The sequence below is a fragment of the Nerophis ophidion genome, linkage group LG01, assembly GCF_033978795.1.
Source record: "Nerophis ophidion isolate RoL-2023_Sa linkage group LG01, RoL_Noph_v1.0, whole genome shotgun sequence".
In the NCBI taxonomy this organism is placed as follows: domain Eukaryota; kingdom Metazoa; phylum Chordata; class Actinopteri; order Syngnathiformes; family Syngnathidae; genus Nerophis; species Nerophis ophidion.
In genome coordinates this window covers 88,484,857-88,501,823 of record NC_084611.1, presented here as the reverse complement: position 1 = coordinate 88,501,823, position 16,967 = coordinate 88,484,857, and the positions used below count along the sequence as shown (strand labels likewise).

The following is a 16,967-nucleotide window of genomic DNA, read 5'->3' as shown; positions in this document are numbered from 1 at the left end:
CGGGGCCTCTCAGTGGCCCCCGCACTGTAAAGGACACTTTAATGCTATCAACACCAAGTGTTTAAACAGGGGTGTCCAAAGTGTGGCCCCGGGGCCCTCACACTGTAGAGGATGCTTTAAGAATGAAGAAATGACTTGTCAAGTAATTAAAATGTTAGTTTTTTTCCTTCCAATGAATGAAATCATGTGCTAAAAATAACTGCACAATGACAACAAAAGCATATATTTACCATTATGTCTCCCTCAATTGACCCTACATATAAAAATTGTTTATGCACCTTCAATGACATCATTTTTATTAGAAAAAGTAACAAAAATTGTGACAAACGTCCAGACCCTGGATCAAGTTGCCATGACGTCACCGTCCTCCGCCTCTTCAGGCTCGCCCGCCCACACTTGGACACGCCCCTCCATGGCGGTTAGGAGGCGGGTCTCCTTGGGGTGGAAGGCCAAGGACTGGACCACGGCCTTGCCCACGGGCAACTTCAGCGACAAAGACCCCTGCGAGACGACAGATTGTTTGGATGCCCCGGAACCCCGACTCGGCCTTTCTTACCTCCACCAAGTCCCAGCAGTACACGTGTCCGTCCTCGGAGCAGCTCAGGACGTGCGTGTCTTTGGAGGACAGGCAACATTCCAGCTTGTACCCCTTCATCTGGTGTCCCGTGTACCTGCGGGCCGAGGCACACATTTACCAAAAGGGGCGGGGGCTCATGTCAGATGTACCCCCACACCCCCCCAAATAACCGTGCCACTCACTCCCCCAGCATTTCCCCCGTGCTCTTGTCCAGGAGCCTGACTGTGGAGTCCAGACTGGAGCTGAGCGTGCACTGTCCGTCCTGACTGAAGCACACGCACGTGATGGGACCTGCGAGACACAACGTGCACAATCACACCCGCTTCCCGACACCACAAAAACATTCCTGCGGGGGCAATCGCCGACTGTTAATGAAGTCCACGTGCAGCTGTCCCATCCGGAGGTCGTAGCGTCGCACTCGACCGTCCACCGACCTGGACACAAGTCACCATCGAGTCAAAACCAAGTCTGCACAGTATTCAATAGAGTCCGGGCTTCTTTGCTTAGGCTGCTGCCCCCGCGACCCAACTTTGGACAAGCGGAAGAAGATGGATGGCACACACATGCTGTTCTTTCCAACCAAATGTCCAAATGTAACAATTTTAACTCCAGAATATATCAAAAGGATTGGAATCATTCAGAAAAACATTGATTACATCCAGGGGTGCCCATTACGTCGATCGCGAGCTACCAGTCGACCGCGGGGGGTGTGTAAGTCGATCTCCAGCCAGGCTTTTAAAAAAAATAGACCTAAAAATGAGTGATCATCAATCTTCACCAAGACGTCACTTAAATGACATTCACGGTACCGGAGGGTCTAGTGAGATGACGCTGGCTGCTGCAAGATCATTATTATGAAAATATGACCGAGAGGAAGGCGAGAAACACTTTTTATTTCAACAGACTCTCGTGCCGTACCTTCCGTCCAAACTCTAAAGGCCGACTGCATATTTCCTATCTTCACAATAAAAGCCCTGCTTCATGCTGCCTGCGCTAACTAAATACAGAGTCTCGGAAAACTGGCGTGCACAAGCGATCCCTCAGAAAGCCGGCGTGCACAAGTCCGAGACTCTTATTTTGGTAGCGCAGGCAGCATGAAGCAGGGCTTTTATTGTGAAGATAGGAAATGTGCAGTCGGCCTTTAGAGTTTTGACGGAAGTCTGTTGAAATAAAAAGTGTTTCTCGCCTTCCTCTCCGTCATTTTTTCATAATAATGAACTGGCAGCAGCCAGCGTCATCTCACAAGACCCTCGGGTGCCGTGAATGTCAATCAAGCAAGCTACGGAATTTGCCGCCAATTTTTTTTTTTCTTGTAAAGTGTATGGAAGCTGGATGAATTAGATGCCAAAAACCAACCACTTTCATGTGGTATTGTACAGAAAGGACAACTTTTTTTCTCCTCCGTTTGAAAATGTGGGCGTTATCATCATTACTGTCTGATTCCAATCAATGCAAGTCATCAGAATCAGGTAATACACCAACTTATATTCTTGTCTTCGTGAAAGAAAGACATCTATATGTGTTACACATGCTTGTATTATCATTAAACACATTTAACTTGTTTACAAAAATGTCTCTTTCATAAATAAATAAATATAAATGATATATATAAATGAGGTAGATCCCCTCGAGTCGGTCAATTGAAAAGTAGCTCGCCTGCTCTACCGCTTATCCTTTAGGGCAGGGGTCACCAACCTTTTCGAAACCAAGAACTACTTCCTGGGTACTGATTAATGTGAAGGGCTACCAGTTTGATACACACTTAAATAAATTGCCAGAAATAGCCAATTTGCTCAATTTACCTTTAACTCTATGTTATTATTAATTGTTATCTTTGTGAAAACACTGATCATCTTAATGATTTCTCACAATAATTATAAACTATGAAACATAGTTTATCTTCAATTTCGACTCTTAAAAATTCAAAATTCAACCCAAAAAAAAGAAGAGAAAAACTAACTAATTTGAATATTTTTGAAAAAATTAAAAAAAGAATGTATGGGACATCATTAGTAATTTTTCCTGATTAAGAGAACGCCTCCCTAGGGAGGTGTTTAGGGCACGTCCAGCTGGTAGGAGGCCACGGGGAAGACCCAGGACACGTTGGGAAGACTATGTCTCCCGGCTTGGGAGACCCCGGTAAGAGCTAGACGAAGTGGCTGGAGAGAGGGAAGTCTGGGCTTCCCTGCTTAGGCTGCTGCCCCCGCGACCCGACCTCGGATAAGCGGAAGATGATGGATGGATAGATGGAGATTCATTTTAGAATTTTGATGACATGTTTTAAATAGGTTAAAATCCAATCTGCACTTTGTTAGAATATATAACAAATTGGACCAAGCTATATTTCTAACAAAGACAAATCATTATTTCTTCTAGATTTTCCAGAACAAAAAATGTAAAAGAAATTCAAAAGACTTTGAAATAAGATTTAAATTTGATTCTAAAGATTTTCTAGATTTGCCAGAATAAATTTTTTTGAATATTAAGTTTGAAGAAATATTTCACAAATATTCTTCATCAAAAAAACAGAAGCTAAAATGAAGAATTAAATTAAAATGTATTATTCTTTACAATAAAAAAAAAAAAAATACTTAAAATTGATTTAAATTGTCAGGAAAGAAGAGGAAGGAAATTAAAAGGTATATACGTTTAAAAATCCTAAAATCCTTTTTAAGGTTGTACTTTTTCTGCAAAATTTTCTTTCTAAAAGTTAGAAGAAGCAAAGTAAAAAAAATAAATGAATTTATTCAAACAAGTGAAGACCAAGTCTTTAAAATATTTTCTTGGATTTTCAAATTCTATTTGAGTTTTGTCTCTCTTAGAATTAAAAATGTCGAGCAAAGCGAGACCAGCTTGCTAGTAAATAAATACAATTAAAAAAAAATAGAGGCAGCTCACTAGTTATCATTCGCTCGACATCCATTGCTTTCGGTCCCCTAGAGTGGGGGGGTTGCTCACATCTGAGGTCCTCTCCAAGGTTTCTCATTGTCAGCATTGTCACTGGCGTCCCACTGGGTGTGAATTCTCCCTCCCCACTGGGTGTGAGTTTTCCTTGCCCTTTTGTGAATTAGTGAATTATATTTATATAGCGCTTTTCTCAAGTGACTCAAAGCGCTTTACATAGTGAGACCCAATATCTAAGTTACATTTAAACCAGTGTGGGTGGCACTGGGAGCAGGTGGGTAAAGTGTCTTGCCCAAGGACACAACGGCAGTAACTAGGATGGCACAAGCGGGAATCGAACCTGCAACCCTCAAGATGCTGGCACGGCCACTCTACCAACCGAGCTATGCTTTTGTGGGTTCTTCCGAGGATGTCGTAGTCGTAATGGTTTTGTATGGTCCTTTGAGACATTTGTGATTTAGGGCTATATAAATAAACATTGATTGATTGATTGATAGAAAGTGCTGCTATTTGAGCTATTTTTAGAACAGGCCAGCGGGCGACTCTTTAGGTCCTTATGGGCGACCTGCAAGCAGCGTTGGTCGAGTCCGCCTTTGGCTGCTGCCCCTGAGACCCACGGCCGGATAAACGTTAGAAGACGCCTTGGAGCCACAATGTTGAGAATCTAATGCATTGTGAAAGTAATGCAGTTGTATTGAAGTGAAAATATCAAACTTCCTGTTGATTTTTGCTAAAGTATGTTAATTATTAAAATGTAGGTCTAAGTGAGACCTACATAGTGTTTTTTCTTTCAAGTCTCTCTGACATTCCTACCGGAAGTTACAAGCAGTTTTGTCTGTGTTTTCTTCCTAGGAGCAGTTTGTCCGTGTTGTATTCCTAGGGGGGGCGGTAGAGCACAATTTTGAGTTTTGAGGTTAGGTTTTTTCATCAGATCGCAATTTTTGCCAGACCTGATGTGTGTGTCAAGTTTGGTGAGTTTAGAAGCATTTTAAGGGGGTCAAATAACAGCTCAAAGAGGCAAAAAGGACATTTTTTAGGAGACTTTGCACAGGGGTTCTTTGAAGGCGCGTAAATTCAAAACCTGAGAACTTATCAAAACTCTGTTCAATACTTTTAATCAGAAGGGTTCAATATCTCTCCTATGCGAGTTTGAAGCCAAAACAACAAACGCACTCAGAGGAGATAATGTTTGAAGAAAGGTGACCGTTTTTTTACAAAACTTTTGTTTTGAAGAGGGGATTGCAAACTTCCTGTTGATTTTTGTTGGGGGTTGTCAATCTATGAAATGTAGGTCCAAGCAAGACCTACATAGAGGTTTTTGTTTCATGTCTCTCCGACATTCTTACCGGAAGTTACAAGCAGTTTTGTCTGTGTTTTCTTCCTAGGAGCAGTTTTTTCAGTGTTTTATTCAAAAATAGCGCTAGAGCGCAATTTTGAGTTTTGGGGTTTGTTTTTTTCATTAGATCGCAATATTCGCCAGTCCTTATGTGTGCGCAAAGTTTGGTGACTTTTGAAGCATTTCAAAGGGGTCAAATTACAGCGCAAAGAGGCAAAAATTGCATTTTTTGCGCAAATTTTATTTTGAAGGGGTTTTTGCCAACTTCCTGTAGATTTTTGCTGAAAGAAGTGAGTGTATGAAAATTGGGTCTAAGTCAGACCTACATAGGAGTTTTTGTTTCATGTCGCTATGACATTCCTAACAGAAGTTACATGCAGTTTTGTCTTTAATTTTTTCCTAGGGGGCGCTAGAGCGCAATTTTCATTTTGGGGGATTGGTTGCTTAATATGTTGGGAAGGTTTGCTATACCGACGTGTGTGTCAAATTTGGTGAGTTTTGAAGCATGTTAAGGGGGTCAAATTACAGCGCATAGGTGCGGAATAATAATAAAACACAGCAGTTTCAATAGGGTCCTTGGCGTTGGTGACCCCTGAGCTATAGTGATGGTTATACTTTAAAGTCATATCCAACAATTGCGACAACGACTTTTTACTGTCAACTGAGTTTCGTTTTTTTAATGATTTCTGCAAAAAAGGTTGAAAAACACCGTGCTAACCAACAGTCCACCGTGTATTTTCCTCTCGTGCCATCATTATTCTCTCCGAGCCGTGGAGGGTTACTTCACAGACTTCGCCTTGCGACACTAACCCAGTGAGCAGCTCGTGTTTGGCCACTTTCAGGCTGCTGACGCTGTCTTTGGCCTCATCCAAAACCTGGAGGGGCTCGATCCTGCGAGACCTGGTGTCCCAGCAGCGCACCGTCCCATCTATGGAACCTGGATGGCGGCGGTTCAAAATTGGACAATAAAGCCGGGCCTTGAACGCAACATTGGTGACTCCACTTACCGGACAGGATGACCGTTGCCTCCTCGTTGAACTGCACGCAGTTGATTTTCTGCGCCAAAAGACATTTCGAGGCGCGTCAAGTGAAAAGTGAAAAGCCAGACAACCGAGACGGGACGGAAGAGCGGCGCTCACCCCGGCGTGACCGCGGATCTTCCTGGCCAGCTGTCCGGTGGCCACGTCCCAGAGAATCACCGTCTTGTCCGAGCTGCAGGAGCAAATCTGGCTGTTGTCAAAGGACCTGCGGGGACAGCCGTTCAAAAAAAAGACTGTCAGCTTCAAACACTGATGACATTTATTAAACAAGACAAGAAGCAAGGAATTAATCAGAGACAGAATTCAATTCGGCTCAATTTGAGGAGAAACGTCTGTCTCAGCACGCTCTGGCGAAAGAATGTATGCCTTCTCCTTTATTTTGACTTTCTCTGACCACATGTCAACAGCTGCTTCCAAACAACCTTCCCTAGTCATGGTGCAGGGAAATAAACTTGAAATGTGCCAAACGTTGATAAGTATAGAGAGTGTTTTGCCTTTTTCCCATCATCCCTTGCAATGGATTAAAATGGGTGACGTTTAGATTTTTTTTTATGCTGAGTGGACGTTTTTTATAATATCCACAAAGTTCAAAGAGCAGTTTGTGTCATGTGTGACCATGTTTGTTGAATTTTTTTGTGCTGGTTGAATGTTTTTTTACCTGCACTATGACTAGGTAAGGTTGTTTGGATTGGGTCATATAAGTTTATGCTGTGCACGAGGTCAAATTGATGTACAATTAATGGCCACTGACAAAGTTCAAAAAGCAGGTTGTGTCATGTGTGAACATGTTTGTTGATTTTTTTGTGATGGTTGAATGTTTTTTTTTTCCTGCACCATGACTAAGGAAGATTGTTTGGACTGGTCATATAAATAAATGCTGTGCACAAAGTCAAATTGATGCTCCTTGAACTTAGTCAGTGGCCATTGATTGTACATCAATTTTTACTTCATGCACAGCATTTACTTATATGACCCAATCCAAACAACCTTCCCTAGTCATGGTACAGGGAAAAAACACAACATTCAACCAGCACAAAAAAAATCAACAAACATGGTCACACATGACACAAACTGCTCTTTGAACTTTGTGAAAATTATGAAAAACATCCACTCAGAATAAAAAAAAATGTAAACTAAAATTTCAATTCATTGAAAGGAATGATGGGAAAAAGGCAAAAAACTCTATATTTATACACGTTTGGCACATTTTGAATGCTTGATATTTCTGATTGGTTAAAAAACTTTAAGGAGGTTGTCATAGAAGTAAAGAAGGTAGAGGTCAAATTTTCACATACTCCTAATAACCAATTATAATAATTATTAATTATATTTTAAGTCATGTTGTTGTTGTGATAAAATATAAATTCAATGACGGCTAACGCTAGATATCCAAATTTCTATTACTAGCTAACAACACCCAAAGCTTACGTCTTAATCACAATTTTGCAAATATTTATTTACATACTTCAAGTTTTCCAAATGGATTCTGTAACACGGTAGTAAAACGGCTGATCAAACAAAACAGAAGTCATCGTTTTGGACCCACTAGCTGCAGAAGCTAGCTCTCCAATCAGCCAAACAGACTCAATAACTCCACGGTGACATTTTGTTGAATTCACTGAGGAATTTGTGATACTGAAACAATACAAAAAGAATGCCATTGTAATTTAATAATACTAAGACACTCGTAAACATGTTAGCATATTAGCTCATACTAAAAAACACTGGCTTGATTACATTACGATAGCAGGTACAAATATGCATTAAAACACTCCTGCAGACGTCACACGGTTTAGTATCTATGAATAGTTTTAGTTATATTGTAAAATGTTTGGAGTGATAAAACCCCTTTCAAGCTGAAATGTTGTGGGCAGTTTTACTTCCGGTTTAAAGCAGAAACAGGATCTACATTTTCAACCGGCAGCACCTGCAGTAAGCGATTTTGTCCAAAAGATGGCGCAGTAACACATACAATAACACAGCTTTTCAGTGTCTCTGCTGGCTTAAAATGTAAACTATTTGTTCGATAAAAAAACAGCTATAAATTAAAGCTGCAAGCAGCGATGGACGGGACCGACTTTTGCTGGTGTTTCCTGCCTTTACCCATTCAACATATCTTTACCTGCACATTACCTACCTTCCCTGCATCCTGGGGTCACACTGGTGCCTCCTTCCTTCACCCGGTCAACATATCTTTACCCGCACAGTACCTACCTTCTCTGCGTTGTGTGGTCACGCTGGTGCTTCCTGCTTTTAAGCGGCCATCTTGAGACGGCAGCAGCGCAGCAGCATCAGCGCAGCTGTTCTTTGAAGGCTCGTAAAATCAAAACCGGAGCAGTTAAAAAAACTCTTAATCAGAAGGGTTCAATCTCTTTCCTGTGCGAGTTTGAAGCCGACACAACAAACGCGCTCAGAGGAGATAATGTTTGAAAAAAGGTGACGGGTTTTTACAAAACTTTTGTTTTGAAGGGTTAATTGCCAGCTTCCTGTTGATTTTGGCTGAAGGATGTCAACTAATGAAATGTAGGTCTAGGTGAGACCTACATAGAGGTTTTTGTTTCATGTCTCTACGACAGTCTTACCGGAAGTTACAAGCAGTTTTGTCAGTGTTTTATTCCTGGGGGCGACAGAGCGCAATTTTGAGTTCTGGGGTTTGGTTTTTTTATTAGATCGCAATTTTCACCAGTCCTGATGTGTGTATTGAGTTCGGTGAGTTTTGAAGCATTTTAAGGGGGTCAAATTACAGCTCAAAGGGACAAAAATTACATTTTTTAGGAACATTTTGGGGTTTTTGCCAACTTCCTGTTGATTTTTGATGAAGGATGTCAGTGTATGAAATTTAGGTCTAAGTCAGGCCTACATAGAGGTTTTTGTTTCACGTCTCTACGACATTCCTAACCTAAGTTACAAGCAGTTTTGTCTGTCTTTTCCTAGGGGGCGCTAGAGCGCAATTTTGAGTTTTAGTTTTTTGATTAGATGGCAATTTTCGCCAGTCCTGATGTGTTTGTTAAATTTGGTGAGTTTTGAAGCATGTTAAAGGGGTCGAATTACAACTCAAAGAGGCGGTGGTATAATAATAATAAAACCTTAGAAATACAATAGGGTCTTCTGTCCCAAAGGGGCATACGGACATTGTCTAGACTGGACCTGGTTTTAAAAACCTTTTAGACAAGTCTAATTTCATTAACAACCTGGTCTAAGATAAGGTTATTTTTATTATTATTATTATTTTTTTTATAAAATAAAATGAGCTGCGATGAGGTGGCGACTTGTCCAGGGTGTACCCCGCCTTCCGCCCGATTGTAGCTGAGATAGGCACCAGCGCCCCCCGTGACCCCAAAAAGGGATTAAGCGGTAGTAAATGGATGGATGGATGGATGGATGGAAAATAAAATGAGATTAAAAAAAAAGGAAAACAATGCAATTTTTTGGGATAAAAAATAAAGTAAAATCATATAAAACAATTACATAAAAAATAGTGTTAGTGGACCGGCGACACACACAATCATGTGTGTTTCAGGGACTGTGTCCCTTGCAGACTGTGTTATATATGTTGTGGGAACCAGAATTTTGGTAGCAGAAAGAAACAACCCTTTTCTTGTGTGAGTGGGTGTGGATGGGTGTGAATGGGGGAGGGAGGGGTTTTCTTTGGGGGGGGGGGGGGTTGATGCACTGATGCAAAGTGTATCTTGTGTGTTTTTGTGTTGATTTAATAAAAAATTAAAAATAAAGGGGACATACCTAATTAGCCGCACCGTTTTATAAGCTGCAGGGCTCAAAGTTTAGGAAAAAGGTAAATGGCATTGGTATGGGCACTGAAACAAACACATGGGTCGATATTTAGCAAGTCCCTGATGTGTGTCTTATCGTACGATTCAGAATGCATTTATGATTCCGTGCATCCGACACAGCTGCTCACCCATCGGCGTCCAGGACTTCGTAGCCGTGGCCGCTGTAGGTCTTCAGCAGCGTCCCTCGGCTACCGCTCCACAGTTTGAGAGATTTGTCCGCGCCGCAGGTGAGCAGGTACTGGCCGTCAGCTGAGGGACGCAAGAAGGGTCGTACGGTTAATAACCATAAAAAAAAAAGACTTCTTGCTGTTTCTTCGTCACCATTGAAGCGCACGGCTCTGACGGGTCCTTGGTTACAGTCGATGGTCCGCAGGAGATGCTGAGGTAGCTGAGGAACCTGAGGTTTGGGAAGAGGGAACGACATCCTGCTAACCTCACAACCTGGGGAGGGGTAAACAAATAGTTTCAGCATGACACTTCATAAAAACAGTTTATTTCCCCCGGCCATTATTCTAATTAATTAGACTAGATTAGATAGTACTTTATTCATTCCGTCAGGAGAGTTCCTTCAGGAAAAATTGAAATTTTCAGCACAATCCCATTCAAGATCAGACAAACATTGCAGGGAGACAGAACAGGATCGCTGACGGGTCTGCCGGCTTCCAGCGCCCCTTACAAAAAAGATGAGATACAGGTAAACAAGGGGGGGGGGGGAATGGGAGAAAAAAATAGAAGATTAAAATAAAATAATGCCTTGAAATAACTCTGAACTACTGTCAGTGTGAATGTGTCAACTTGTGTTCATATCCTCATCTTTTCACCACTAAACTCTTATTTACAAACCCCAAAACCAGTGAAGTTGGCACATTGTGTAAAAGGTAAATAAACACCTTTTCAACTAATATTCCAGGGGTAGGGAACCTATGGCTCTAGAGCCAGATGTGGCTCTTTTGATGACTGCATCTGGCTCTCGGATAAATCTTAGCTGACATTGCAAAACGCGATAATTATGAATAATTTCGCTGGTAATCACAGTGCTAAAAATAACGTGCAAAACATAAAGCATTCTCATGCATTTATATCCATCCATCCGTTTTCTACCGCACCTGTTCATGAAGTCGCATTAATGGTAAGAAGTATTTTACGTCACGATGGAAGGCAGACGGACTACTCGGGACATGGCATTTAGGCAAAAACATGATTTAATTTGAACTAAAAAATATATACAAACAAAAATCGCTCACAGCGGAGGCACAACTTGGGCTAAAGAACAAAGCTAACGCATAAACAGACTAAGAACGTACACCAAACAAAACTGACTTGGCATGGCATGAAGCGGGAAACTATGGCAAGGCATGAAACAAGTCAGCACAGGGAGACTGACTGGCAAAGACAAGCTTAAATACTGCCTCCGATTAGTGCTCGGGATGCAGGTGAGCAGGCGTTTTGTCCACCAGAGATAGGTGGACAAAATGAGTAACCAAGGAAACCAGACAAGGGAGTGGAAAAAAAACAGGAACTTAAAAGAGTCCAAAGGACAAACAGCACATGGCCAAACAAAAACATGATCAACAGATATGACATTTTATTTATTATTGGTTAGCTTCAGAATAACAATGTTATTAAAAAGAATAAGAGACTTATTATACTCCAAAAATGTTGGTCTTACTTAAAAATGCACGCATTTAGTTGTATTCAGTTTTAAAAAATATGATATGGCTCTCACGGAAATACATTTTGAAACATTTGGCTTTCATGGCTCTCTCAGCCAAAAAGGTTCCCGACCCCTGTTATATTCAATTGAATAGACTGCAAAGACAAGATATGTAACGTTCGAACAGGAAAACCTTGTTATCGTTTGCAAATATTAGCTCATTTGGAATGTGGTGCCTGTAACAAGTTTCAAAAAAGCCGGCACAAGTGGCAAAAAAGACTGAGAAAGTTGAGGAACGCTCATCAAACACATATTTGGAACATCCCGCAGGTGAACGGGCTAATTGGGAACAGGTGGGTGCCATTATTTGGGTGTAAAAGCAGCTTTCATGACATGCTCAGTCAGTCACAAACATTTGTGAACAAATGCGTAAGCAAATTGTCGAACAGTTAAAGAACAACATTTCTCAACCAGCTATTGCAAGGAATTTAGGTATTTCACCATCTACGGTCCGTTATATTGTAATAAGATTCAGAAAATTTAGAGAAATCACCGCAGGTAAGCGATGATGTTACGGTTCGTCGTTCCCTCAGGCGGTACTGCATCAAAAAGCGACATCGGTGTGTAAAGGATATCACCACATGGACTCAGGAAAATTTCAGAAAACCACTGTTAAGTAACTCCAGTTGGTCGCTTCATTGTGTAAGTGCAAGTTAAAACTCTACTATGCAAAGCCAAAGCCGTTGATCAACAACACCCAGAAACGCCGCCGGCTTTGCTGGGCACGAGATCATCTAAGATGGACTGATGCAAAGTGGAAAAGTGTTCTGTGGTCTACAAAGCGGAGAAGAAGCAGGACCTGACTCCCCTCCAGGCACTTTTTCTTTGAACTGTTTCGTGACCAAAGGCAGCGGCTGTTTACGACCCCCTTCCTCTAGAAACAGCTGCTGCCATGTAATCAGGGAAAGTCCAAATAAAAGAGGAGGCGTACAATCTTTCGGTGGTGGGAAACTGTACAAGACTACAGCCCAGACGTTTCTCCTCAATTGAGCTAAATTGAATTGTGTCTCTGTTTAGTTCCTTGCTTCTTCGTCCGTGTAATAGACGTCATTGGTGTTTGAACCTGACAGTCAGTAACTACAGTTGGTCGCCACATCTGTATGTGCAAGTTAAAACTGTACCGTGCAAATCTAAAGCCATTTATCAACAACACCCAGAAACACTTCCATCTAAGATGGACTGATGCAAAGTGGAAAAGTGTTCCGTGGTCTGACGAGTCCACATTTCAAATTATATTTGGAAACTGTGGACATAGTGTCCTCCGGAACAAAGAGGAAAATAACCATCCGGATTGTTATAGGCGCAAAGTTCAAAAGCCGGCATCTGTGATGGTATGGGGGTGTATTAGTGCCCAAGGCATGGGTAACTTACACATCTGTGAAGGCACCATTAATGCGGATTGGTCCATACAGGTTTTGGAGCAACATAACGTTATCATGGACGCCCCTGCTTATTTCAGCAAGACAATGCAGTATCTCAGGCGGTACTGCATCGAAAAGCGACATCGGTGTGTAAAGGATATCACCACATGGGCTCAGGAACACTTCGGAAAACCACTGTCATTAACTACAGTTCGTCGCTACATCCGTACGCGCGAGTCAAAACTCTACTATGCAAAGCGAAAGCAATTTATCAACAACACCCAGAAACGCCGCCTGCTTTGCCAAACCCCGAGCTCATCGAAGATGGACTGATGCAAAAAGTTGAAAAGTGTTCCACATTTCAAATTGTTTTGCATTAGTCACCCACATATTGGTTATTTAAATACTTGTTTATATTTTAGATAATCGTTAGTTTTAATTGTTTACATTGAACCAAGAGAGCACTCATCTACCAAGTTACATTCCGAGTGTGATCAACATTCTCGGCCAACACTGCCGATGTAGATTGTAATATAAACACTGACTTGAAGGAAGAAATTATGATTTAGTCGTAATTGTAAAAGACGAGATGGTTAATTATAGACAAATAGATTTGAGGTACTTACTCAAAATTGAAAACGAGGACTTCTGCGAGTATTTCAAGTAAAATGTATCCTATTTTTTTGCAGTATGCTAAGCATGTTTTATATATTCCTGGGCTTTAGATGTACACATTGAATACATATACATCCTAACAATTATTAGTTTAATACGTTAAATCGTTAAAAACAACAACTATTCCAGTGTTTGTTCTCGCAATTTCGTCCAAGAGTTCACTTCCGTTGTCAGAGAGGAAATACGTCACGTCGCATCCGCCAGGCTATGAAATTTCAGAATAAAACCTCCAAACGCAGCTGATGTTGATAGTAAATTAAACAACTGGCTTAAACGACAAAATTATGCTTTAGTCGTTATTTTGAAAGAAAAGCTGGTTAATTCTACACAAATACATTTGAGGTACTTATTCAAAATTGAAAACGAGGACGTCTGCGAGTATTTAATGTAAAAAAATTGAGCCCATTTTTCGCAGTATGCTAAGCATGTTTTATATATTCCCGGGATGTAGGTGTATACATCCCACAAATTATTAGATTAATACGTTAAATCGTTTAATTTTAGTTTTATTTATAAAATTCACCATTTACAAACACACGAGAAACAATAATCAAAATAAGTACAAAAAACAGTACAGAATAAAACAGCACCAGGGGGTTGTGAATTCACAGTAACTCAAATAGAATACTATATATATATATATATACGTATATATATATATATATATTTATATATAAAAAATAAAAAACAACAACAAAAAACAACTATTTCAGTGTTTGTTCTAGCAATTTCGTCCGAAAATTCACTTCCGTTGTCTGAGAGGAAATACGTCACGTCGTTGTCGCCACGCCGGGAAATTTCAAAATAAAACCTACAAACGCAGATGATGTTTATTGTAATATAAACACTGGCTTAAAGGACAAAATAATGCTTTAGTCATTATTTTAAAAGAAAAGCTCTTTATTTCTACACAAATACATTTTAAATACTCAAAACTGAAAACGAGGATGTCTGTGTGTATTTAATGTCAAAAATTGAGCCCATTTTTTTGTAGTATGCTAAGCATTTTTTGTATAATCCCGGGCTTTGGATGTACACATCCTAAAAAATATTAGATTTATACCTTAAATCGTTAAAAACAACTATTTCAGTGTTTTTTTTTGTTTGTTTGTTTTTTTACTTACGTCAACACACATTTTTCTTTAAATGTTTATTTGTAAATTTCATCATTAACAAACAAATGAGAAACAATAATCAAAATAGTTCAAAAACAGTATAAAACATTACAAAACATTATAAAAAACAGTACTAAAAAACGCCAGGGGGTTCTAAATTCAAAGCAACAAAAATACAATACAAAAAATTATATATATATAATAAACATAGTGCAAAGCCATTCAGATTCATTAAATAACTTAAATTTAGAACACAGCATCATCGTTTTCACTCCTTTTTTTGTTGTTAGAGGTAGAAAGCGTTTTAAAGTAAAACTCAAAATCTTTTTTTAAAGGCACTAAAGACAGGTCGGGTATGGAGAAACTTACATTTATGAATATAAAACTTAACCAATAGAATAATGAGGTTGCAAGTGTAGATTTTATTTTCAAATTTTTGTTCATACAGTGTAAAACCAAAAATCACATCTTTAAAGCAAAGCACAAATTTCTCATGGATATTGAAATTTATGTTTCTACTGATAAAGTTTCAAGTAATTTCGTCCGAGAGTTCACTTCCGTTGCCTGACAGGAAGTACGTCACGTCGTAGCCGCCACGCTGGGAAATTTCAAAATAAAACCTCCAAACGCAGCTGACGTTGATTGTTTGAGTTTGAGTTTGAGTTTGTAATATAAACACTGGCTTGAAAGATAAAATTATGTTTTTTTCATAATGTTAAAATACAAGCCGGTTAATTCCACACAAACACATTTGAAGTACTTACTCCAAATTTGAAAACGAGGAGGTCTGCGAGTATTTATTGTAAGATTGATCCTATTTTTTGCAGAATGCTAAGCATGTTTTATATACTCCGGGCTTTAGATGTATACATACTAAAAATATTACATTAATACGTTAAATCGTTAAAAACAACAATTATTTCAGTGTTTGTCCTCGCAATTTTGTCCGAGAGTTCACTTCCGTTGTCTGAGAGGAAATGCGTCACGTCACTACGCTGGGAAATTCCAAAATAAAACCTCCAAACGCATGTCCTCCTTGAGATGTTGGTTCGGTGAGCGGCGTATGCTATTATTTTGAAGCGTCAGCGGAAACGGCTCTCTGCGCCGAGTGCACGGTCCAAAAAGGCAAACCGCCTGAAACAATCGCCTGAGTTTTTAATTTAAAAGTCTACAATTATTATGTCTTCTAATAGCATGGCGGATCCCAGGAGACCAAACAGGATATTGCGGTAAGTGTTTTACAGGCTAGTACTAGTCTTGTTCAGCTAACGTTGGCTAATCGTCACAGGGTCCTAAAGCGATTAGCCGACTAAACATAAAGTCCATCCATTATCTACCGCTTGTCCCTTTTGGGGTAACCAGGGGGAGCTGGAGCCTATCTCAGCTGCATACAAACTCATTACATATATAATTATTGGCAATGTGTGTGGTTGCAGGTACAAGCCCCCCAGCACGGAGTCTAACCCCACCCTGGAGGACCCCACCCCGGACTACATGAACCTGCTGGGCATGATCTTCAGCATGTGTGGGCTGATGCTCAAGGTACCTCATCACGTCAAAACCTGGCACCTTCGCCCAAGTCCCAACACGTGCTCCACCCACGTAACCCAAAACATGGCAGCTGCTAAAACCGAACATTCGATCTCGTGTTTTGCCGCAGCTCAAATGGTGCGCCTGGATCGCCGTCTACTGCTCCTTCATCAGCTTTGCCAACTCCAGAAGCTCGGAAGACACCAAACAGATGATGAGCAGCTTCATGTGAGTGTGAAACACACACGGGTAAACACTGGCAAATACAGAGAAGCCCCTTTGGTGCCCTCACAAACGGTCAGAAATCACAAAAGTTTAACAGGCATATTTGTCACATTATTCAATTATTATTATAAAAGTGAAACAATCAATCAATCAATGTTTACTTATATAGCCCTGAATCACTAGTGTCTCAAAGGGCTGCACAAACCACTACGACATCCTCGGTAGGCCCACATAAGGGCAAGGAAAACTCACACCCAGTGGGACGTGGGTGACAATGATGACTATGAGAACCTTGGAGAGGACGAAAGCAATGGATGTCGAGCGGGTCTAACATGATACTGTGAAAGTTCAATCCGTAATGGATCCAACACAGTCGCGAGAGTCCAGTCCAAAGCGGATCCAACACAGCAGCGAGAGTCCCGTTCACGGTGGAGCCGGCAGGAAACCACCCCAAGCGGAGGCGGATCAGCAGCGCAGAGATGTCCCCAGCCGATACACAGGCGAGCAGTACATGGCCACCGGATCGGACCGGACCCCCTTCCACAAGGGAGAGTGGGACATAGAAGAAAAAGAAAAGAAACGGCAGATCAACTGGTCTAAAAAGGGAGTCTATTTAAAGGCTATAGTATACAAATGAGTTTTAAGGTGAGACTTAAATGCTTCTACTGAGGTGGCATCTCGAACTGTTACCGGGAGGGC

The 16,967-nt window shown here is 40.7% G+C and overlaps 2 protein-coding genes across 2 annotated transcripts in view; one reads left to right on the top strand and one right to left on the bottom strand.

Moving 5' to 3' along the window:
- Nucleotides 1-279: 279 nt before the first annotated feature.
- wdr83 (WD repeat domain containing 83) lies at nt 280-13,601 on the bottom strand. The gene is made up of 10 exons (XM_061914755.1): nt 13,350-13,601; nt 9,970-10,089; nt 9,777-9,897; nt 5,957-6,062; nt 5,825-5,873; nt 5,628-5,754; nt 944-1,011; nt 760-868; nt 557-671; nt 280-501 (listed from the first exon to the last, which is right to left on the bottom strand). Exons 2-10 carry the CDS (start codon nt 10,070-10,072, stop codon nt 343-345), a joined length of 957 nt encoding a protein of 318 aa, XP_061770739.1. The 5' UTR covers nt 10,073-10,089; nt 13,350-13,601; the 3' UTR covers nt 280-342.
- A 1,640-nt stretch (nt 13,602-15,241) lies between these two features.
- The window catches only part of wdr83os (WD repeat domain 83 opposite strand), a 4,507-nt gene continuing 2,781 nt past the window's right edge, over nt 15,242-16,967 (top strand). The window contains exons 1-3 of the mRNA XM_061885013.1: nt 15,242-15,742; nt 15,950-16,055; nt 16,174-16,271. Coding sequence (XP_061740997.1) covers nt 15,693-15,742; nt 15,950-16,055; nt 16,174-16,271 — 254 coding nt within the window. The 5' untranslated portion in view covers nt 15,242-15,692. The remainder of the gene's footprint in view (nt 15,743-15,949; nt 16,056-16,173; nt 16,272-16,967) is intronic.

Bases quoted from the DNA above. Each gene is read 5' to 3' on its own strand.
- wdr83 (XM_061914755.1), bottom strand. From the start codon at position 10,072: ATGTCGTTCCCTCTTCCCAAACCTCAGGTTCCTCAGCTACCTCAGCAT. The intron at 1,012-5,627 runs GTTAGTGTCGCA...ACTTGTGTCCAG, and splicing joins AAACACGAGCTGCTCACTGG to GTCGGTGGACGGTCGAGTGC. The intron at 869-943 runs GTCGGCGATTGC...TGTGTCTCGCAG, and splicing joins GCACGTGGACTTCATTAACA to GTCCCATCACGTGCGTGTGC.